The 21,376-nt window shown below is 38.6% G+C and overlaps 1 protein-coding gene across 2 annotated transcripts in view; it reads right to left on the bottom strand.

Moving 5' to 3' along the window:
- LOC125903671 (arginyl-tRNA--protein transferase 1) overlaps positions 1-21,376 on the bottom strand; it is a 66,899-nt gene that overhangs the window by 44,578 nt on the left and 945 nt on the right. The window contains exons 2-7 of one of the 2 annotated variants that reach the window (XM_049600727.1): positions 15,422-15,485; positions 15,203-15,265; positions 14,897-15,000; positions 14,398-14,634; positions 5,847-6,061; positions 2,565-2,693 (exon numbers count right to left, since the gene is read on the bottom strand). In XM_049600727.1, the coding sequence (XP_049456684.1) occupies positions 2,565-2,693; positions 5,847-6,061; positions 14,398-14,634; positions 14,897-15,000; positions 15,203-15,265; positions 15,422-15,485 (812 nt within the window). Of the gene's footprint in view, positions 1-1,021; positions 1,151-2,564; positions 2,694-5,846; positions 6,062-14,397; positions 14,635-14,896; positions 15,001-15,202; positions 15,266-15,421; positions 15,486-21,376 lie in introns of both variants that reach the window. The other variant, XM_049600728.1, reaches the window with a different exon arrangement.

Below are 21,376 nucleotides of genomic sequence, written 5' to 3'. Positions count from 1 at the left end.
TTAAAGTTATTCCTCCAGTTCTTGAACCCATCCGATCCCAGTACAGTTATAAACCTGAGCCGCAGCTGAAGCACATACAAATATACACAAACACACATTCCCTTTAATAGAGCTAGTGTTATGGCACTAGGAAAGAATCTGCCACAGTCTGCCCAATCTGACAGCTTTTATTATTTATTAATTACCTTACTTTTACAAGCTGGAGAATTCAGTAATTTACTGAGGGCTGCTGGCAGGAGGGTGGAGGAGGAGGAGGAGGTTGTTTTTCCAGCCCTGAGGGACAAAGGGCCCTCTCAGGTTAGCGAGAATGTCCAGCAGTTCTGCATCCTGACTAGACTTTATTTTCTCCTCTTTTATTCATATATAAAGTGGAGAAATGGAGGTGTGTGTTTATATTTTATAATATCACTTACTGTGCATCGTAAATTCATTTTTTAAAATTTATGAATCTATACTTGGTAATTGTTTCTGTTTCCCATTCCCATTCATTACTGGACAATATTTCTCATTCACTACACAAACTAGCAAGCTTTTTCTCTCCTTCTGTTAAAGTTTAAAGTTACAGCTTACTGATTCAAAACAAAATATTTTTAAAATTACAACCATTTATTGAGGACCAGCGAAAGCTACGATTCATCCAATAGCGAGTACACTGCAAATGTGATGGAGAGTGGGAGAAACAGTTAATGATCGAGGTGCAAATACTGGATTGTTAACAAAGAAATACCTTTCTAAATTTGGCCACAACTAAGAATTACTTTCATTTTCAATTAATCTGACAGTTATTTTAATGATAACTGGTTTACATCAATCATTTAGTCTACAAAAGAGCCATAACATTGTGAAAAGTGTGCCCTGCTAGAGTCCAAGGTGACATCTGTGAAGTGCTCATTTCATCTAACACTTGAAAATACTTAGACCTCAAATGAAAATGATGTAAAATAGAAAAGCAGCAAAGAGCTGGAACAAGCATGTGCAGTGGTGCCTTACACAAAGTGCAGAATATTTAATCATGCAGTACCTCACTCTCACTACATTCGCTGGGGTCATCACCATGAATGGCCATCTGGTAGCTTGCGTACAGCGCCACCGACTGCTCATAGGACGCTGTGAACTCAGGGTCCTCAAAGTTGACCGGCACTAGCCTCACCTTCAAGCACAGGGTGTGGGGGGGGGGGAGCAATAAGGTTGAGGGAGGTTTTATATGGGTTGACAATGAATACAAGGACGGTGAGTAGTTAGAGTTGCAAAAAAGAAAAGGTGCAGGACTCAACAAAAGAGGTTTTAAACAGTGTTATACAAGTGTTTTGGCATCTTAGGGATCACATCAGTCTCCTAGTCCTCAAGGCAAGCTGGTAACACAGCCGGTCTGGTTTGAGTTTGAGACTTGATTTTGTGATTTTTATCAGATCGTTGTGCAAAAATGCAAGAAAACAATAGGATTCTAGGAGACTGAAAGTGTGTTTTTAAAAGAATAAAATGGACTTGAGGATGAGGCTAGTGCACCGCCCAGCAGACAACAGATCGCACGAAGAGGATTGGTAATTCAAGATTCAACACCACGTCAGCATGTGTAAGGCCTGGAGCAGCAGAAAAATCCAAAACTGTGTCTGAATGAATCATCTCAGCTTGACAAACACAGACTCTTCCAATGCTACAGACTCCCCTCAAAAGGTAAACAAGGTTGAACAGACTGCACGCACAAAGACAATTAAAATCTCATGAACACTGCTTAATCCTGAACTCCAATGCCATTCTTCCAGTTTCTATCGTGAGGGTGATGTGATGTGATTGGGGGGGGGGGGACGACACAAGGTAAATGTGTGAAGGTCGAGAGGGTTCAGCTGACAAACTGCCCCCCCAAAACTGAAACAGCTCAAGACTAACGACCGGGCTGGCCGACCGAGGGCCAACTCAGACACCTGGAGAAACACTGCTCTCAACCATGCCGTATGGAAACATTTTCCCCTCCATTTCCTCTCCCTTTGACTCTCCCTCTTATACACATACAGTCTCTTTAATACTAACACGTTAATTCACTTTTTTTCATTTACACAGACATTTTGGTTTTCCCCCTGATGCTTCAACTGTCTCTGTTTGATGTTGCAGACTTTAAGTGAAAATATTTATCAGTTTCAATCTATTTTCAGTCTCATAATGTACAGTTCTGACTTTTTCTTTTATGATCTAAGCCTGTAAAATGAGCCAAAATATGTAAACAATACCCATTACATACTTAAAGTGCAAACTTAATAAGTATTTACTGATTTATCTAATAATCATGATTATAATAATAAGTCTTCAAAAACTACAACCTGTGTTGCATTTGTTTCAAATGTGAAATCACATCAAGCACTTACAATAAAGAAGCTGTTGAAGCAATGATTCGTTTTAGTCAATTATATGATATAACACTAAAAAGAGGACCATGATAACATATTAATAAGAGATGAGCAAGATAAATCCTTTTGATGTCTCTGTAGGTATCCAAACTTGTCAACCCTCCCTCCCTCCCTCCCTGGATACCCCTCAAGCAGGTCGACCTATGCCCCCCACCCTCTGACCTGGCTCTCGGAGGGTTTGTCAGGAGGGTCCTTGTGAATGGCCATCTGGTAGAGTTTGTACACCTGGTAGGAGGCGTCGAAAGAGGCTTTGAACTGCGGGCTAGGGGGATTGGAGCGCACTAGCCTCACCTTCAAAAAGAATATGGGCAGACAAAGGTTAACATCAAAATGAAAAAAAAAGAACTAGGAATACCATAAGTGGTGATTCAAATCCTTTAAGAGAAAGATATTGTCACAAATCAAAGAGAGGAAAACGTGAAAAGAGTGTGAAGGAAGACAGAGACTGACGTAAACACACCCTCTCCTGGCTGGGTGACGTGCCTATGAAGATTTTAAGCTATTTTACGGATAAAACAGGAAAAAGTTCCACTTTGAAAGTTTTGTTATTTTTTAGTAAATGGCCTTGTTTTCACCAGTAGCACCTGTTAGTCACAATAGCTGTAGCTTGTTGGGAAAACAAGCATGATACGAAGAGGGTGTGTTATGTCCGTCTCTGTCATGACACAAAAAAAGCAAGTGTTGCTTAATTTAACAAATACACAACAAGCATTTGCTGTAATAGAAAACTCATAAGTACTCACAGAGGTCCTCAAAAAGAAGAAATAATCATCAGCCTATATACTTTCTATTTACTCTTCATATTGTGTATATGAGCCCACTTCCAGTGCTTCACCATGTTGTGATCTCATTCATACTGAACAGATATTGGAGGGTGCAGAGACGTTTTCGATCAGAGTAAACTAATCACCTTTTTTAAGTGTTTTTCTGGTCGAGCTGGATCGATAAATGTTAACTTATTGCAGATTTATCAGTGTGTGTGGGCCGATAAGTGACAGAGAGCAGAGAAATGCAAATCTTAGTTTGAGGTGATTTGGGGACAGGGACACCATTACATAGTTTGTCCGACCAACAGCACTGACAACTGTAAAACGTCCCAATCAGTTTGCATCTTGGTTACAACTTTGTTAAATATTTGTTTTGTTTTGTTTTTTTTTTTTAAAAAAAGAATGCTGTTATTTGATATATTGTTATCAATACCAGTATCGGTCAGGCTAAACATTTACTGCATACTCTTGGAGTAATTGTGATGAGCAGGACGAACACTGAAATGAGTCCAAGTTCATCTAACTTAGCCCAAGTAAGTAAGAAGGCATGCAAAAGTTAGCTGATGATTCCATACATGCACATGAAAGATGCATTCTTCATAAGGACATTTTTGCAGAGCTGTAAATCAATCTTAACAGGGAGAATCACGAGAAGCCTGTGATAGAGAGACGTGTGGAAAAGAAAACCGTCACACAAACTAAGAGAAAAATTCAACTTCTTCATCATTCGGCCCCATTTAATTAACTGTCTCTTCGTTTGGACGCTTTTGTTGGCCACAGAAGCTGTGCCATATGAATCCCCAGGATGGACAGGATAGAAGAATTGAACCTGGGGTTTGTTTGAGTTGGATCTAAGAGGGGTTCTCTCATATGACCACTTGGCATCTACATCCTTTAGTCAAACAGAGACACTGGGCCTCTTACATGAAAGGACAATGCTGAAGCTAGGTCCTTTTCATTTTGCTCTAAATTAAGAGATATATTTTGATAGGCTGAAATGCTTTTGGTGAAACAACACTGCAGGAGTTAGTGGACAGCATGGGAATGAAATTTTAGCAATTCTCATAACAGTCTTGAAATCTGACACCTGACCACTTAATGAGTGTTCAAATAAAGCCACATAATACCACTGGCTTTTGTTTAACTTTATTTCAAATTAAAGACTGGGGTTTATGGAAGCTTTAAAGAAAAATATCTTGCTCTGAACCTGGAGCTGCAAGACCTTACAGAAAACCACTATAAAGTAATATAATAGTGGAGACATCTAATTGCAGAAGAACCATAGCATATTTTCAATAGGAGATAAAAAAAAAAAAACAGCTATTAAATATGAGCAAAGTGTGGAAACAGCAAAGAAGACTCTTGAAGGGATTACTGGGTGAACAGTTCCACACTTTCCTGAGGTGCCTGAGGGGCTCTAAAGCACGTTCTCACACTGACCCCTGGTGGTTGTTACTAGAACCACAGCTGTGTTTTACAGCCAGGAGTGAGGTGACTATCCCCAGTCCTGCACATACAGGACATCCTAACTCATTCTCCCCATCACTGTGACTTATCACTTTGCTATGCATTTAAATTACTTTAAAGTAATAAGCTCCTGCAAGATTGCCGTTGCCAGATTCTACAGCTATAATAGCAAGAGAGAATGGTCAACTGAGCACTAATCACAGGTGAGCCTTGGGCAATAATTTCTCTCTATATTTCGAGAGAATGCAGAGTATTCTCACCAGTCAAGTGGTGTGATATCCTGATATCAGATGTACTTATGATGAAAATGAGCTTTCAATAAATTCAAATGCTCTAGTGTGAACATCTGTCTTCTGGTACTGGTGAGAAAACCTCGTAAAGCCTGCAGCTTAGTCAACACTACAGATGCCCAAGACTCAGCATCAGATTCACTCAGCTGCTTATCGTCCAAATCGTCCTTTAGCCACAAATCTGATGCAGCCTGGCTAACATGTAACAGCTAAAAGGGTCAAATAGAGGCATCTCTCAATTATTTGACTTGTTAAACACATAATTAACCTTCCTTCGCAAAGGATGGCCTTGTGTTCATGCCCACTTAGTGAAATGGAGCGATAATTGCAGGCAAACAAATGAATCCAATTGGAAAGAGCTGACAGGGAGGAGGTCTTGCCGGTCCAGTCTCAGGGGGTATGTCGACAAGAGACAGACACTGCCTGGTTCATCACTGCATCTGGCTCAAATCTTGGTCAAGACCAACAATGACGTTACTCTACCAACCTCAGCTTGAGGCCTTCGCCAGGGATCTTTCTACATCGTTTTGCCCCCTGCCAAAAGTTCATTTCCATGTCCTCTCATACCGGCTGAGCTGGGAGCTGTGGTTTTAATGTCATCAGCAGGGTAACGCGACCCAGTTTGTGTGGTGTGCCTGTCATTTGGTTGAATTCGAACTGGGAAGAGGTGGTTTTTCCACTCTGCTCTGGCCAGCTATCCTCTCCGCACACATAAACACATGGTGAAGTCACTCGAGCTAAGGAAGAGGGCTCTATGAAACCAAATTTTCAAGTTAACTGAATCCAAACATTATGGAGACAGAGAGCTCAACCAAAAACACTATTTCTTAATGATAGCTGGAATCATAACAATAGGCTAAGGTTTATTCCAAGTCACATAAAAAGAGAAAAGAACATACCTACACTATATTTCTGCTCACCTCAAGGCAATGAGAACAATTTTCAGGCAATGACTCATTGATGAAATCTTCCAGGGACTTTGGTTGGCTGGTCTGGGCGGGAGTAGGTGGAGTAGGAGAGACAATGGGAGAGACCCCATCAGCGTTTTGTCTAACCTGCTCTTTCTGAAGACGTCGCTCCTTCCTTAAGTCTTTGGCCTTCCGACATGGCGGCCGGCCAGGATCAGCTCCAATCCCTGTACCCCAGAGAAAAGAGAGAAAAGAGAAAGAGTTGTTAAAGCTTTCCCAAAGATGCTGGTTAGGTGGGGTGCCATGAAAACACCATTTTTAATCGATGTTAGCAGAGCACTTTCAAAGCATTTCCAGGTGAGAATATGGAAGAAAAATACAGAATTACAAGAAATAATTCAGTGACTCCTTTTTGGATATGGATAACAGTTTTTGTTTCATACTGCCTTCACACTTAAAGGTGACAGTTCACCTCAAAATCAAAAGTAAATATTTTTCCTCTTACCTGTAGTGCTGTTTATTAATCTGGACTGTTTTGATGCAAGTTGCTGAGTGTTGAAGATAGCGGCCATAGAGATGTCTGCCTCAGCTTGTGATGCTCAAAGCTCCAAACAAATAATTAGAAAAACTCAACAGCAATGTCACTTTCCAGAAATCATGACCCAGTTTACTCAAGACAATCCACAAACCTTGTTGTGAACAGTTTAATGTAGGAACTATTTTCTTCTATTGATCTCAGCCTACCAAACGTATCACTGTGCAAAGAGGGAGCACGGATCTACTGCTAGTTCACCTAGCATCACTGATCTAACTAATGTTACAACTCAGCTGAGGAGGACACCATTGATGTTTACATCTCATGCTGTGATGAGCACAAACCTCTCACCATGAGTAGACACACACTTCCTTCTGAGCAATGTTATGGTTGGCAGGTGCAGTTCAGTAGAAAGAAAACAGTTCCTGAAACTGTTCACAACAAGGCCTGTCATGATTTCTAGAAAGAGACATTGCTGTTGAGTTTTTCAAACATAAGTCAAGTGCCATTTGTCCCATTATATCTAAAACAAGGTAAACATCTCTACAGCTGATATCTCCACCAAAACAATCTAGATTGAAAAGTAGCACGACAGGGAAGACTAAAAATATCTATTTTTTTATTTGGAGGTGAACTGTCCCTTCAAGACTTAACACAGAAATAAGAAAGCTGGTAACTTCAAGCTGCTGGTATTAATGATTCTCAAATTTAGGGCAGATCTTGTGAGTGTTAGACCATGTTTCCAGTGGATTTTTGCCCCTCTGGGTAAATGTGCTTCCATGTTTACTTTATTGTACCCCCTGCCTAAGAAGCCGGTCTCAACAGAGAGGCCCATGGAAGTCATTTTCTTGTTTCCCTGCCTCAACGGTCCCTAAATTACATCATTGCTTGGGAGACTATAAAACAATATGATCTACTAGCCCAAACAATTAGCAGCTAGCTAGGGTGTATTTAAAAACAGAACAGAAGCAGCAGAAGAAATTATGAAACCAAGGGAGTTGTTTATCTTATAACTATAATGACAAAGATACAACATAATTAGTTAGCTGGTGTGGACACATGAATGAGGTTGTTACCAGCAGAACACACACTCACACACTATCTCGGTTTTCCTCTCTGAACAAGACTAACAGGAACGTTCTCTTGCCCATGAATCTGAATCTCTGTTTCCCTCTATGTCCCCCTCCTTATCCTTCTCCTGCTCCTCCTCCTCCACCACCACCATCACCCCCACCACCTCCTCCTCCTCCTCCTCCTGGGCTCTTGCCAAGCCCTCCAGCTATCCGGGCATCCCATGTCAACAGTTTACACGCCCACATCCTGTTTGGAGCAATAAGGAAACGAGAGCCATTTCCTGCTTGTCCAATTGCCAGCCGCCACCATCAGCTCACTTACTAACTTTCCCCTGTGTCGACGTAACAAGGAAGAGAGGGACGCCCAGTCCTGACAGGGGGAGAGGGAAACTCTGCCACTGGCCAAGGTTCACTGGAAGCGTTCAGCTTCAGCTGACTCAAGCTACATGTTCTACTTTAAGGTACAGCTTCTGTTGACATAGACCACAGCAGGAAGTGTAGGCAGATTCTGGCTTATTTGTGATATATCTAAAACCCATGACCTGCTATTTCAAATGTATAGGGTAAACTAAAACCTTGAGGAATACACAACAGCTAAACATTCTAGTAACAAATCCACCTGTGACTTAAGTTTTGAGTCATAAACTGCTATGTTCGTGTGAAAAATTAGTTTCATATTATTATACAAATTTTACCGATTACTAGGTGAAAAAGTTACCTGGTCCCTGTACCCTCTCAACATCCCTGTTTGCTGTATTGGTCTTTAATGGTAAGTGACTGGAGGTACTAGAGGGAGTAAGTATTTCAGAGCAAGCCCTCTGATATAAACACAACCCTGGGAGTTACAGTGAGGTAAAATGGTTTTCCTCTTTTAGAGTAAATACGACAAGGGCAAGACAGACTGGTCACACAGAGTCTGAACTGTGTTCATCACACGGTCTCAACCACAAACACATCAACCTTTATCCACAATCACTCTGTCCACATGCCTCTCTTCCCTCTAATTACACTCTCACTACACACACATTCTCTCCATCTCTCACACACAGACACAGGTACTCCTGAGGACAGCGCATGCAGCAGCGGTGAAGATAAAGTCTGACAGATCAGTTCCTGTGGAAGGCACATGCTCCCTCTCCGGCAGTTAGCACTTCATAAAGACTGTGACACTCTCCCTCCCCGCTTCCCCAAACACACATACAACTCTCAAAATCAGCCTAAACTGTCTGGAGCTGTGACATAACTGCTTTCTTGCATGTAAACATGTAGAGACAGTGAATTAATTTACTGTGGGAGGAGGATGCTGTTATCTGTGAGCAGCCAGTAAAATATTTACATGGAGGTATGCACTGTCATTTTATAGAAAGTATACTCTCTGGGAAACTGTACTGTCTGTACTATTTATTCTGCCTGCTTAAAACACATGATACTGCATACTACAATATACTGCTTCCTGCTTCTTACAAACCAACACATTTATCAGCCATCATGCTACCACACAGCTAATACAATAATCTGCAAAGGCACAGTGATGAACACTTTTTTTTTTATGGAAATGACATTAACGCTAACTTGCCCTTGTTTCCAAACAGTCTTGTTTTGTCTCCATATTTTTTTTAAATATACAGAGTAGGCCCCTATTTTCAATGCAAGGAAATGCATCTCTTTATGTATAGAGAAAAATGCCACAGCCAGTCAGGTGTGCAGCCAGTTTAGTGAAGTGTTTTGTTGAAGACACATGCACTATGCATTCACTCACTATGTTATACAGCTAGCAGGCTTACAATGTTAGCTAGCTAAACATGCTGTCAAACTTTTCACTTCGAAAAAATGCATAAATAAAGCTGTATTACATTCATTAATATGTTGCTAATTTGGTTGTATGCTAAATATCTGTGGGACACTGCATATGGTCTGTCTGAAACAGGCCCTTCAGGGACGCTGATCAGCCTTGCTGCAAATTTTTCCCAGTGGCCACTCGCGGTATTGCAGTGAAATTATCCCCTGCAGCCCAAAAACAATTTTCTCTATGGACAAGCATTATAAAAAGAGACGTCTAAAACTGTTGACACCCCGAACTGCATATTTGTAAAGCTTTCCTGGAGCCAAGAAAAGTGATTTAAATTCTGTGATAACATCAGCAACTCCACTGGAATGAATAGGCGCCATTTTGCCATCAGATATCTAGTTATGATTAAAATCTAGGGCCTGAAATCTGCTGCAAAAGTTTAATGTTATTAACGTACTTTAGGCAAATTCTGCACTGAAAAACTAAGAACAGAACAGGCCTCATTTCCACACAGTTCTGTTTTGTGTCCAATTTTCTGTGTAGTACGGCCCTAGACAAAGAAATATATCTCTTCACAGATACAGAGGAACACCACTGCAGAAATGGCAGATTAAGGCCATTTTAAGTGTTTTTCACTGTCCAATATGGCGGATGCCCATGTAGCATTACACAGACAAACACAGGACCAAGTTTATTTACTTTATTAATCCCCTGAGGGGAAATATTTTGTTAAACACACATGATCCACTGCACATGCACTGTGTTACAGCTAGCATGCTACCAATGCTTGCTAGCTAAACATGCCTTCACACTTCTCACTTAAAAAAAGTAGAGCTGTATTACATTCTTCAATCTGTTACCTAATTTGTTTTTATGCTAACTTTATGCTACAGTCTGTGCAAGATCTGCTGCAACTTACAACATACTTAAAGCAAATTTTGGACCAAAAAAAAAAAAAAAAAAAAATACAGAAAAAAAAAAACATAAGAGACAGCAGCTGGTACTGATGTATCGACACTGTGGAAAATTAGTATAATAAAAGTTTCAAATTTTTAGAATAAATAACTATTAATAAATCAATATTTCTGACAACACTACACGGTCTTCTAAAATTAAATAAAGGCTTAATTTCAAAATGGAATACAATTGCATATAAGCAAGTGTCACTACCTGTGATTACCTAAAAAGCAGATCCTAGGACAGCTTTGCAAAGCACAACATTCCACATGTACTTCTGTATCTGTTTACCTCTGGCTTTGCTTAAACTATATGGAAAATGGGGAGCCATGTTTTCTCAAGCCAGAACTGGAACCTGCCCAAAGCTATAAAGCGCTCCAGTCATAAACCCAGAGGAAAGATATGTCCAGGTGTTTTCTGTTGGAGGTGAATTAGGGGGGAGTGGAGAACCACTGGTCCAACACAGTAAATCCTCCTTGCTTGCCTCCTGAAATGGTGTGTTATTTCTGACAGTCTGAGGAAGCAGACTGTGGTGCTGACACAGGTGTAAGAGCAGAAGGACACTGGCACCACTTAAAGTGTTCTCTGTATGTTTATGTCTGCAACTGGATCGACTTGTGCCAACACCAAGCTCTCCTGCTCCAATGTACGTCCCTGCCTAATGATTAATGAGCGTGGGGTCCTGTTCTCATTAGACCTTTGAGAGGGGAAAGAGTGGTTGAGGCCTGAAACATGAGCAGTTGTTAGAAGTGTTGCTTCCTGTGTCTAATAGGAGTTTATTATCTCCTAACTGTGAGTGTTATTTATTCATTACTGTGAGTTGGCTGCGAGGATATCCTGTACTGGAGAGTAAGGAGGAGAACATGACAGATAAGCCAAAAGCAGACACACTCCTGGAAACACAGATGAAACGCCAGCCTCATTCACAGAGCCGCTGCACAGTGGAGACTTTTACAAGGTTAACAGTGACACACTCTGGTGAGCAATGGTGCTTCAGCTATCTTGGAACACACAGTGGCAGTCTAACAAACTATAGTAGTGAATGGTCATTAGAGCTACCATCACTACTTTTAAAGCTGTCCCTATTGGAGTTTCAAAGAATATCACACATCCTAAATAAATAATAAAACAGGAAACAGCAGCAAAACAACTGTTTGGTAGGTGCAGCAGAACCACAGTAAAAGCAGATAACCAACTGGCATTCCCATGTAAGAATACTCTTTTGCCTTTTGACACAAGCTCCAACTAAATATCTACATCTACACTACTATGTCCACATGTTCTCACACAACTCATGCAGTATAATTCAAGTCTCTTTTATCCAGTCGTATTCTCAGTATTTCCCACACACATGCAAATCTCTGATACTAAGGTTTTTTAAGGGAAAATGCATGTGGTTGGGAAGTGTTGAGCATACGACCGGATAAATGACACTTGAATTATACTGCACGAGTTACATGAGGGTTTGCAAACGGATGTTTTAATATAGCTTTACTGTTGTCAAATGTGAGACCCAATCAATCAATAAATAAATATCTTCACAAATTCAAGAATTTTACACAATGTTGGATAACAGGAGCACACTAATAACCTGTTTCTGAATTCACATGAACTCACATTTATGGATCAGGTGGATTTTAAAATGGCTCAAGTCATGAACAAAGCAAGAAACAACTTATTACTTGGCAACATGCAAAAAATGCTCGTGGACAGAGAAGGGGAGGTATAATTTAAGAGGCAGATTAAATCTTGAACAATGTTGTTTTTCGCACCACTCTAGAAAGTATGCGTATATCAATTTGTGAGGTGATTTTGTGGAACGCACTGGGTGAAGAAATCAAACTAACTTAAAATATCAGATACTTTAAATTGAGGTACAAAGACAGTATCTTCACAAGGTACAGAGATGATTAGAGGGAATGTAAAGCACACTCAGGGTGATACTGCTGTCAGTATTCTCAATTTGTGTTTTCGTATTTATTTTATACACAGGGTAATATTGGTTATCAGGTATTAAGAAGCACAGTGGCGTTAATGTGTGGTTGATCCATAGTGAGGAGAGTCTATTAATGTAATAGTCCGATTAGTGATGGATTAATATAGTTGGGCTTGGGGGTAGGGCTAGACAAGCGTGTTGCTTTTTCCTACTCCTTTTTGGGGATGAAATATTAATCTATGTTTCTCATTCTAAGTCTTTCTACAATATATTCTATTTTATTTTCTATTATTTTTTTATAATGTTCAAAATAAATAAATCATATGGGTGAATGGACCAAAATTACACTAAAAATATGGAAGACAATGAAACTTAACTTTGGCCTGCCTAAAACAATTTCAGCACTCACAAATATTGGATATATAAATGGTTTTATGCCCTCCAAAATGGATTCAGGGTTCAGAAAATGGTCAAAGTACAGACTCACCAACCTCCATCAACTCCATGATTCTGGCAACTTTAAATCATTTGCACAGTTATCGGAGGAATTTAAGCTACCAAATACAGATTTTTTCAGGTATTTACAGTTAAGGGATTTCCTATTAAAACATGAAGAATGGGTCAAAGTTGTTAAGCCTACACTAATTGAAGAACTATTGATAAAAGTACAAACAAGGAATTGGGATAAGAAATTAATAAGCTATTGTTATCAAATATTTCTAGATATGAATTCGAATAATACAATAAAAGTTAAAGAGAGATGGGAAATTGAGACTAATTCAACTATATCATTAGATATGTGGGAAGAAATATGTACTGAAACACATCTGGTAACTAATGCAAATGTGTGGAGGGAATTTAAATGGAAGGTAATCATGAGGTTCTTCCGGACTCCTGAAAATGTGGCCCAATATGGCACAACACACTCAAATAAATGCTGGAGAAATTGTGGCCCACGCATTGGCAACCAAACCCACATATTTTGGCTATGTCCAAAATTAAAAACATTCTGGGAAGAAGTGTTTGGAACGCTTAAAGAAGTATTTGGAAGTAACATTACAATGGACCCTACAGTGGCTCTATTGGGTCTACTGCCGAAAGCCATCAAAGGAAGAGCCAAAAAATATCTTCTACAAATACTACTGACAACAGCAACTAAAGCCTAATCCTCCAACACACAGTATGTGGATTGAGAAAATAAAGGAAATACACCAGATGGAAAAAATAACTTACTCCCTTAGACTTCAAAAAGACATATTTACTAAAAGGTGGCGCGCTGCCATGGGCATACTATGATAATGAGGAATGCCTGTATACTTTCAAATTGAATCTATGTCATTAATCGGATACTTTTTTTTATTTACTCAGTTTTATTCATATATATATATATATATATATATATATATATATTTTCTCCTCCATTTTATTTATTTTTATTTATCCAATTATCTTTTCAATGTTTTCTACTATTACAGTCGTGGGTGCTTTGTTGTGTCCCAATTGTCATTATGTTAGTACTATTGTATATTGAAAGTCTGTGTTGAGAAATCAGCAGATATGATGAATATGACTGTATGTATGATTATATGTGAAACTGAAATAAAAATTAAGTTAAAAAAAATAAATAAATAAATCAAATCAGACAAATCAAATAAAGGTAAGGCAGCATTGGTTTACAATTTATTTTGTGGGTGAAGTATTTATTTAAAGCTGTATAAACCAGCATACATGTGGCAAAAGCAACCCAAGTTCATTGACTAATGTAGATTACAAGTGATGATTATCATAATCGATTAATTTGGCGATTATTTCCTTGAATAACTGATTTATTGTTTGGTCTATAAAATGTAAAAAAAAAAAAAAAAAAAAAAAAAAGGTGAAATATTTGCATTAGATTTGGGTGTTAGACCAACAGTCTAACACCCAAAGATAACAAAAGAAAAAGAAAATCACACATCTGAGAATCTAAAACCTGCAAATAATTATCATTTTAACCAGAAGAAAATAGTGAAACGATAAAGTGAATGTCTAAAGAGTTGCAGATTTTTTTAAATCAATAAATTGACTAATCATTGCAGCTGGATCATGGTTTCTGTTCATGAGGGGAAAAAAAGCTTCTGGTCATAGAAGGAAAATAATAATAATAGATAATACATTGTAAGTACATTACTAATCAGTTACTAGTATTTTATTACTATTTTCTCAGTAACAGCAAAAACAACACTGATCATTGATGAGTATTACCAGCTTTGAAAGGGAATCCGATTTCTCACCTGGTTTAGGAGCTGTCGCTGTTGTTCTCTCATCTGGGATAGACACTTGATCCCTTCTTGATGTTTCCGAGTCAGCAGGTACAGCATCCTCTACCTCCTTCTGAACTTCTGTGATAGCGGGACACTCTGGTAGCTCCTTCTGAATGTCTGTGATAGCAGCACACTTCACTTCTGAGTGACAGACTTTACTCGGTTCCCGTGGACCTGCTTCTTCACACACTGAGTCCATTGGCTCCCCTGCAAAGGCACAAACCTGCTTACACCAGATAACGTGTACTTCAGAGCCACGGTGCCAACACTCTTTTACATTTGTGCCCATCTCTTACTGTTGTTCCAGCTATGCACTCTGATGCATATACAGTCCAATAATCCATTAGTGTTGGCTGCTGCTTTTTTTTCGTGTTTTTCCATTTTTTTCATGCATGTATGGTATACCAATACAGTATATCAGACAATATATATGCAATGATAACTATTACAAAAAAATAAATATACTCACCATCATCCTGTACTTTTGGCAGTTCCCCTTTGGAAATAAATTTGTTCAGCTTTTTCAGGATTTTCTTGTGGGATTTGGAAGGCTGGAATTTCAGTGCATGACATCTTGGCAGATAGCACAAAGGTAAAGGTTTGGTTAGAGCAACATATATTTGGATATGTTTCCTCTGTTATACACATATTGAATAGGTGATTTAATATCTCTATCAAACTAGCATGGGTCATCCTCATGTCTTCCATGTTTTTTTTCTGGTCTTGTCAGTTCTGAAGAAGGTAACTGAATTATAAGAAAAAAATCTGAAATTACCTGATGGTATACTGTGGACAGCATGTCTTGTTCATTTTGGGCTTATAGACATATTTCCCACTTCTGGAGAAGGAAAACAATGGATAACCTTCACTAAAACACATTATCAATAACTTAAAATACACACAATTATATTGTTTAAAATATATTAATGAGAAAATTCCAAAGGTTCATAATGTAGGTAAATATGATTGCATATAGGCAGTGACAGCTACTCACCTTCTCCATCCTCGGTCTATGAGGTCTTGGTAGTCTTGTACTGTCATGGTGTGAGACCACATACCTGTAGAAAACAAAAGGTACATCATGATTAGGGCTGAGCGATATATCGTTATTATATTGATATCATGATATGAGACTAGATAAGTGTTGTCTTTTCCTGGTTTTAAAGGCTGCATTACAGTAAAGTGATGTAATTTTCTGAATTTACCAGACAGTTCTAGCTGTTCTATTATTTGTCTTTACCCACTTAGACATTATATTCACATTACATATGACTATTTATCAGAAATATCATTGTGTAAATATCTGTGAAAGCACCATTAATCAACCCTATAATATTGTTGCAATATCGATATTGAGGTATTTAGTAAAAAACAAGCACTCCATATCACCCAGCCCTACTTATAACTTTTAAATATTTAATATATTCCATATGATTTTACTTTGTACTTCTCAAATATTCATCAGAGCACGCTCTATCATGCCTAACTTGAAGAAAATTATATCAGAATTAGGCAGAACAGGGTTTTGAATAGCTCTGCTGAATGAAATAAAGTTTAATTAAAGCATAAAAGAGACACTTAAAGGTATAACTGTCTTCATCTGAAAAAGGAGGCATGTGTGAAAGTCAAGAGTGGTTTGACAAAAAGCTGCTCAGAGAGTCTGGTGGACATCCGCAGTTTTGTTTCATCTTTAATCACAGAGTCCCCACAAGTTCATTCCCAATCTTCCCCAATGGTAACATACAAATATATTATTTAAGGATAGACCGATACATTGGCCGGCCGATATATCGGGCCGATATTTGAGTTTTTTACTTGTATCGGCATCGGCCGATACGCGCATGGGTTCCCGGATTTATTTTTCCCTGGCACTTTTTTTCATTTGAAAGTATGTGGTTAAGTTGAACAAAGCTGTTGAATCCTACTGTGTGCAGTAGTTGTTGTTTTATTTATACTTCAGCTTAAATATTTGTTTATTTTATAAAGACATTACTGGAAGATTTAAGAGCACTGAACTCTTTCTTATTTGAATGTATAATAATAATAATAATAATAATAATAATATTCTACCTGTTCTACCTCAACTTTCCATCTTGTTTTAGTATTTTTTACTGTTCAATAAATGTTTCTTATTTTAAACTTGAGACCTGTAATATTTGTTATCATTGTGTCATTTTTTTATGTAAATTGAGGGAGCAAAATCAGTATTGGCCCCAAATATCGGCTCAAGAAAATCGGCAGTCCATAATCGGTCATTGGCTAAGGGTGATGGGAAAAAAATCGGTATCGGCATCGGCCCTAAAAAATCCATATTGGTCTATCCCTAATATTATTTGTGTTCACAGCAGCTTGGATCCTACTTCCCAGAACTGAGGTCTGAGCTCCCCATTTCAACTCCTGACCTTCTCCTCTGCAACCAAATACACAGTTTGCACATGCACATACACACGCACACCAGACACAAAGTCTCAATGACAGGACTACTATCAGTTTACATCTAAGACAACTGAGGGAATTCACTGTATAACAGTTCACACAACACACACTGCTTGAAACTGAGTATAATGTTCTGTGTCCCAGGAGAATGGTGTCCACAGAGATTAGGAGATGACACAGAGCGATTCAACAGAGCAACAGTAAATGACTGGAGCTAGTTCTAAGACACAGCAGCAAGACTGCAGGTTGTCTTTAAAAAATACTTCCATTAAAGATCAGATATAATGACCATAATAAATAATATATCTGACCATCAGAGTATGTCAAAATCTTTGGTCTTACGTACAGTTTTTCCAAATTGTTGTCAGTGGTGCAACTACTCACAGTGCCACATTCATGACATTAAGAGTATTTACGTCTTGTGCAAGTTTTTCACCGGCAAAATGCTGACGTATTTATAGAGATGAAATAGAATATTGCATAGGTTCCACTTCAGTTAAAAATGCAAACGGTAAAGGTGTCATTCCACAACTGATGACACAGAACAGAAAAACCCCTAAAGAATGACAGGAAGCCTTCTTGTATTTTTCAGTAAAAACACAGCCATGTACAACAGTGAGACTCAAGAAAATACTAATTTAAAGGGATACTCCAATTTTCAATCAGGTTTGTGTCATAACAACGTGAGTCCCAGATCTCCCTGCTAGTGAAAATCCGCCACATGATGCAAAACTGAGGATTTTTGCTGACTCTAGGGCTGCTACTTGAACTACAGATTGTATTTCCTTATTTTTGTATTCCCGCTACCACAGCAGACACAAGAGTATAGAAACAGATCAAGAGACAAACTCTCTTGTTGTCAGTGGTGCAACTCTCAAACTCTGGCTCTCAAACTCAGATCAAAGGCTAAAACGAGGCAGTGCTAATGAAACATGAACCAAGACTCTGTATGTTCCAATACCCACCCTACAATACTATTTAGTATGCCAGAAAAAAGATTTAGTATGTCCCAGTACATAGTGTGTCAAATGCAGTATGCCAAAAATACCAGGATGTTCTACTACATCCAGTAGGATTTTGCAGTATGCAAGCCAGCATGCTTTTCTGGCTATTCTGGCCTACAATCCTCTGTGCAGTGGACAATACGTCTCACCGACTGACAGATGACTGACAGCTTGACAGCTCGTTAAAAGCTGACTGACAGCTCTCAGAAGCTACAATGACTGCTAACAGCTAAATTCAAGTAAGTGATGACCTGTTGAATAGTAGTAATAGGAATATTATTTGTTTAAATTAACAAAATCATCGTAAAAACAACCAACAACAAAAGGACATAACTATAAAAATAACAATGACAGAAAAATGCATATTTAATTTTACTAGGGTGAATATAATATGTTTGAATCTACCTTGTATACAGTTGTAACTTTAAAGCTAAAACTACACACATTACAAAATAACAACAGCAGATCTCTCTGGGTTGACCTCTAATTCCAACGAACTATAGGTGAACAGCATTTTGTTTTATCTCCAAGGTAATAAATATATGTCAAAGTTCAGGGCGTAGTGTTATGAGACAGCCGTATGTCCAAATTGTGAGCATACTGCATGCAACGGTACGTACTTTTTAAAGGAAGCTGCAGTACATACTGAAAGTAAAAAGAAAAAGTATGCAATTCAGAACGCACCCTCTGTTACTGCTCTGACTATTTCTCTCCTAAAATGTTTTCAGAATCATATTTTATGGCACTGTCTAGCTGTAATACAAGAGTCTGTGAACAGGAAATGGGTGCCATACTGTTTCCTGTATTGTAAAAAAGGAGGCTGAAATAACTTATTTTAGCATACTGTTTAACTGTAATATGGAATCAGTTACCTGCCTGCCTCCATATTGTTTTCCGACAGGTAGCTTGCATTAATTCATCCACCTATGGGAATGCTAATAGTTCCGGTGCTGCGCAGTGCATTTTGATAGTTGTTGGTTTTCTACCTCTAGAGCAAATGCCACACCCCTTTTTCTATGGTTGTGTCGCATCAATGTCAAAAGTATTTGCGTCTTTCTATTGCATGGACAGTTCAGTTTTATGAAAGCCCATCTTTCCAGCTGTGAAATACTTCTTTAAGATCCTTTGGGAGTTGTGTTTAAATACCACACATTTATGGCCTCATAATACATACACTTAGAGTAAAATTTCTCAGGGTCTCCTGCTCCATGACCCCAATTTTAAGTCCCAGAATTCTCAGGATCTCAGCAATTACGGAGCTGTCAAGTTGTCATATGACTTTGCGTATGAAATGCTAATTTCAGAATTTTGTTTTTAAAAGCATTAAGAATGCGCCAAACTTAGTATCAAGAAAGAATGAAAAAAAAAAATTATTTAACCTTAATTTAACCAGAAAGTCCAATTGAGATTGAAAATCTCTTTTACAAGAGAGACCTGGCCAAGGTAGCAGCCAATCAAAACACATTTAAAATATAACATATAATACAAACATCCACAATAAAACAACGACTAGTCAAATGAAGTCTAACTATTCAAATGATGTCTTTTCATATCAAGTGATCAACATCATAAAAACTTTCAAGAGCTAGTGGATTTGGGGGAGGACAGAGCAGGGAGAAGTGAATGGCACAAATTCCACAAACCTGTCTGAGAAAAAGCCTGTTGATTAGTCAGGCCGGAAAGTCCGAAGTTTAAAAAGGTGATGAGTACTAATCAATCATGCCATGTCAGCTTTTGTGTGAGTGCAACACCTTCTATCATTATGTCACAATGAGAGTGCCTCTCCATTGTTCACACCAGATCCATTTTCAGCCTCCCTGAGGCATGACAGTAACACAGAGCAGGGCAGCTGTTGGGCTCTGTGTTGTGGGGCTGCATTTGCTTTGCATGTAACAACACTGTTGATAACATCACTGCACCAATCACATAGAGGAAAACATTATCTCGCTGAGTACCTGTTTGGAAATGTTTACAATACATAGACACTCAACAGCCAGATATCTGAAAATCTGTTTAGTGTGTCATCCCAGAAAAATACAAGCACTACAGTAAGACAATAACACAACTAATTATAGTGGAAGAACAACCAGAAAATTAGAAGTGTGTTCTTCACTGCATCTTAAAAATAATCTACTGGTTTGAAATAATGGGTTGACTTCTATAGTTGTAAGTCTAGTGCACTGTCATTTAACATGTATTCACACAAGGAACCTGGAACCTAACCTTTTAACACTACACAACTTCCAAGAAACACACTGGGAGTACAGTTTCCCTTCTTCCCCACACCTAACTTGCCCCCATGACGTAACATATCCAGATTACCTCTCTTATCTTAGATTAGACAACAGCTCTCGTCTGCTGGCTCTGAGCCCAATCGCTCATTGACTGCATTAAGAACTCTCTGAACCCTAATTATAGTCCAACTGTCTCACTCCTGTTCACCTACTCTGTATGACACCATTCTGTCCCACACAGAAAATCCCTTCCCGTTGTCTTATTAAGATTTTTATAGCTCAGTGTCAAATTTAGAAGTTTTAAAAATGCAGAGTTATATTGACCTTGGTTGCCTTTAAATGAAAGCCTCTTGACACAACATACAGTACGGCATCTTTTAGGTCCCTTTAAGCTCTGCTCAGCTGTCTTGTAAAGGATGTTTATAAATCGTAACTGCATGTGACTGTGTGGACTGTGTCACCCTTCCTGTGAACGGATTAATGGGGAAAAAACTCTTAAGGATTCTTGTGGGCTCATGAAACCATACCATCAACTACAATTAACCTTATATACAAGCCTTCTTTATTTTCCACCAAGTATCCAGTTACACAGCAGGCAGTGGGTGGACTAGCTACTTCCTGGTTTGTGGCTGCAAAATATAGTCTGAGAGCTTTCACAGTTTCACTAGGCTAGTTTACCACTGGTCACTGGACAAAAATACATCGTTATGTGATTCTGACAGTCTGACATTTGCGTAATCAAACAATTTTGTTGTTTCCACCTAGTTTTTGATCCGGCATTTGAAGTGATAGTGCTAAGTAAGACATGGAGGCATGATATATGAAAATTAGACACTGTTAGAAATAGGAGAAAATATCAATATAAACCCACAGAATTAAATACTCAATCTACTGACTGTTTTTGTGTCCTTGTTTTTGTACATTTATCATGCTATATCAATCATTTCAGGTTTCATTGGGAAGTGAGCCTAGGCCCCCAATCACAACTAGATCAGGGGGAGAGGATTTCCAATGCAGCTGGATGGAGTGGTTTCTCATCTCCTTTAAGTGAACAAAGAATAAAAGCACTCAAGCATTCAATTTAACCACACAATAAAAAAAATGAATGAGTAGCCTACTTCTTTGTACCACAATGCTTTCATCTCAGATGATAGTGCTGCTATAACACAAAAAAGAAGCTCAGTTTGCTGAGATTACATACAGGACATATAGAGTAAACACGCAGCCTTCTGTTTAAGCATGTTGTGAAATCTGTGTCATGTTTACTCCCATGTT

The sequence above is a fragment of the Epinephelus fuscoguttatus genome, linkage group LG16, assembly GCF_011397635.1.
Source record: "Epinephelus fuscoguttatus linkage group LG16, E.fuscoguttatus.final_Chr_v1".
NCBI lineage: Eukaryota > Metazoa > Chordata > Actinopteri > Perciformes > Serranidae > Epinephelus > Epinephelus fuscoguttatus.
This window is presented reverse-complemented; position numbering and strand designations above follow the sequence as displayed.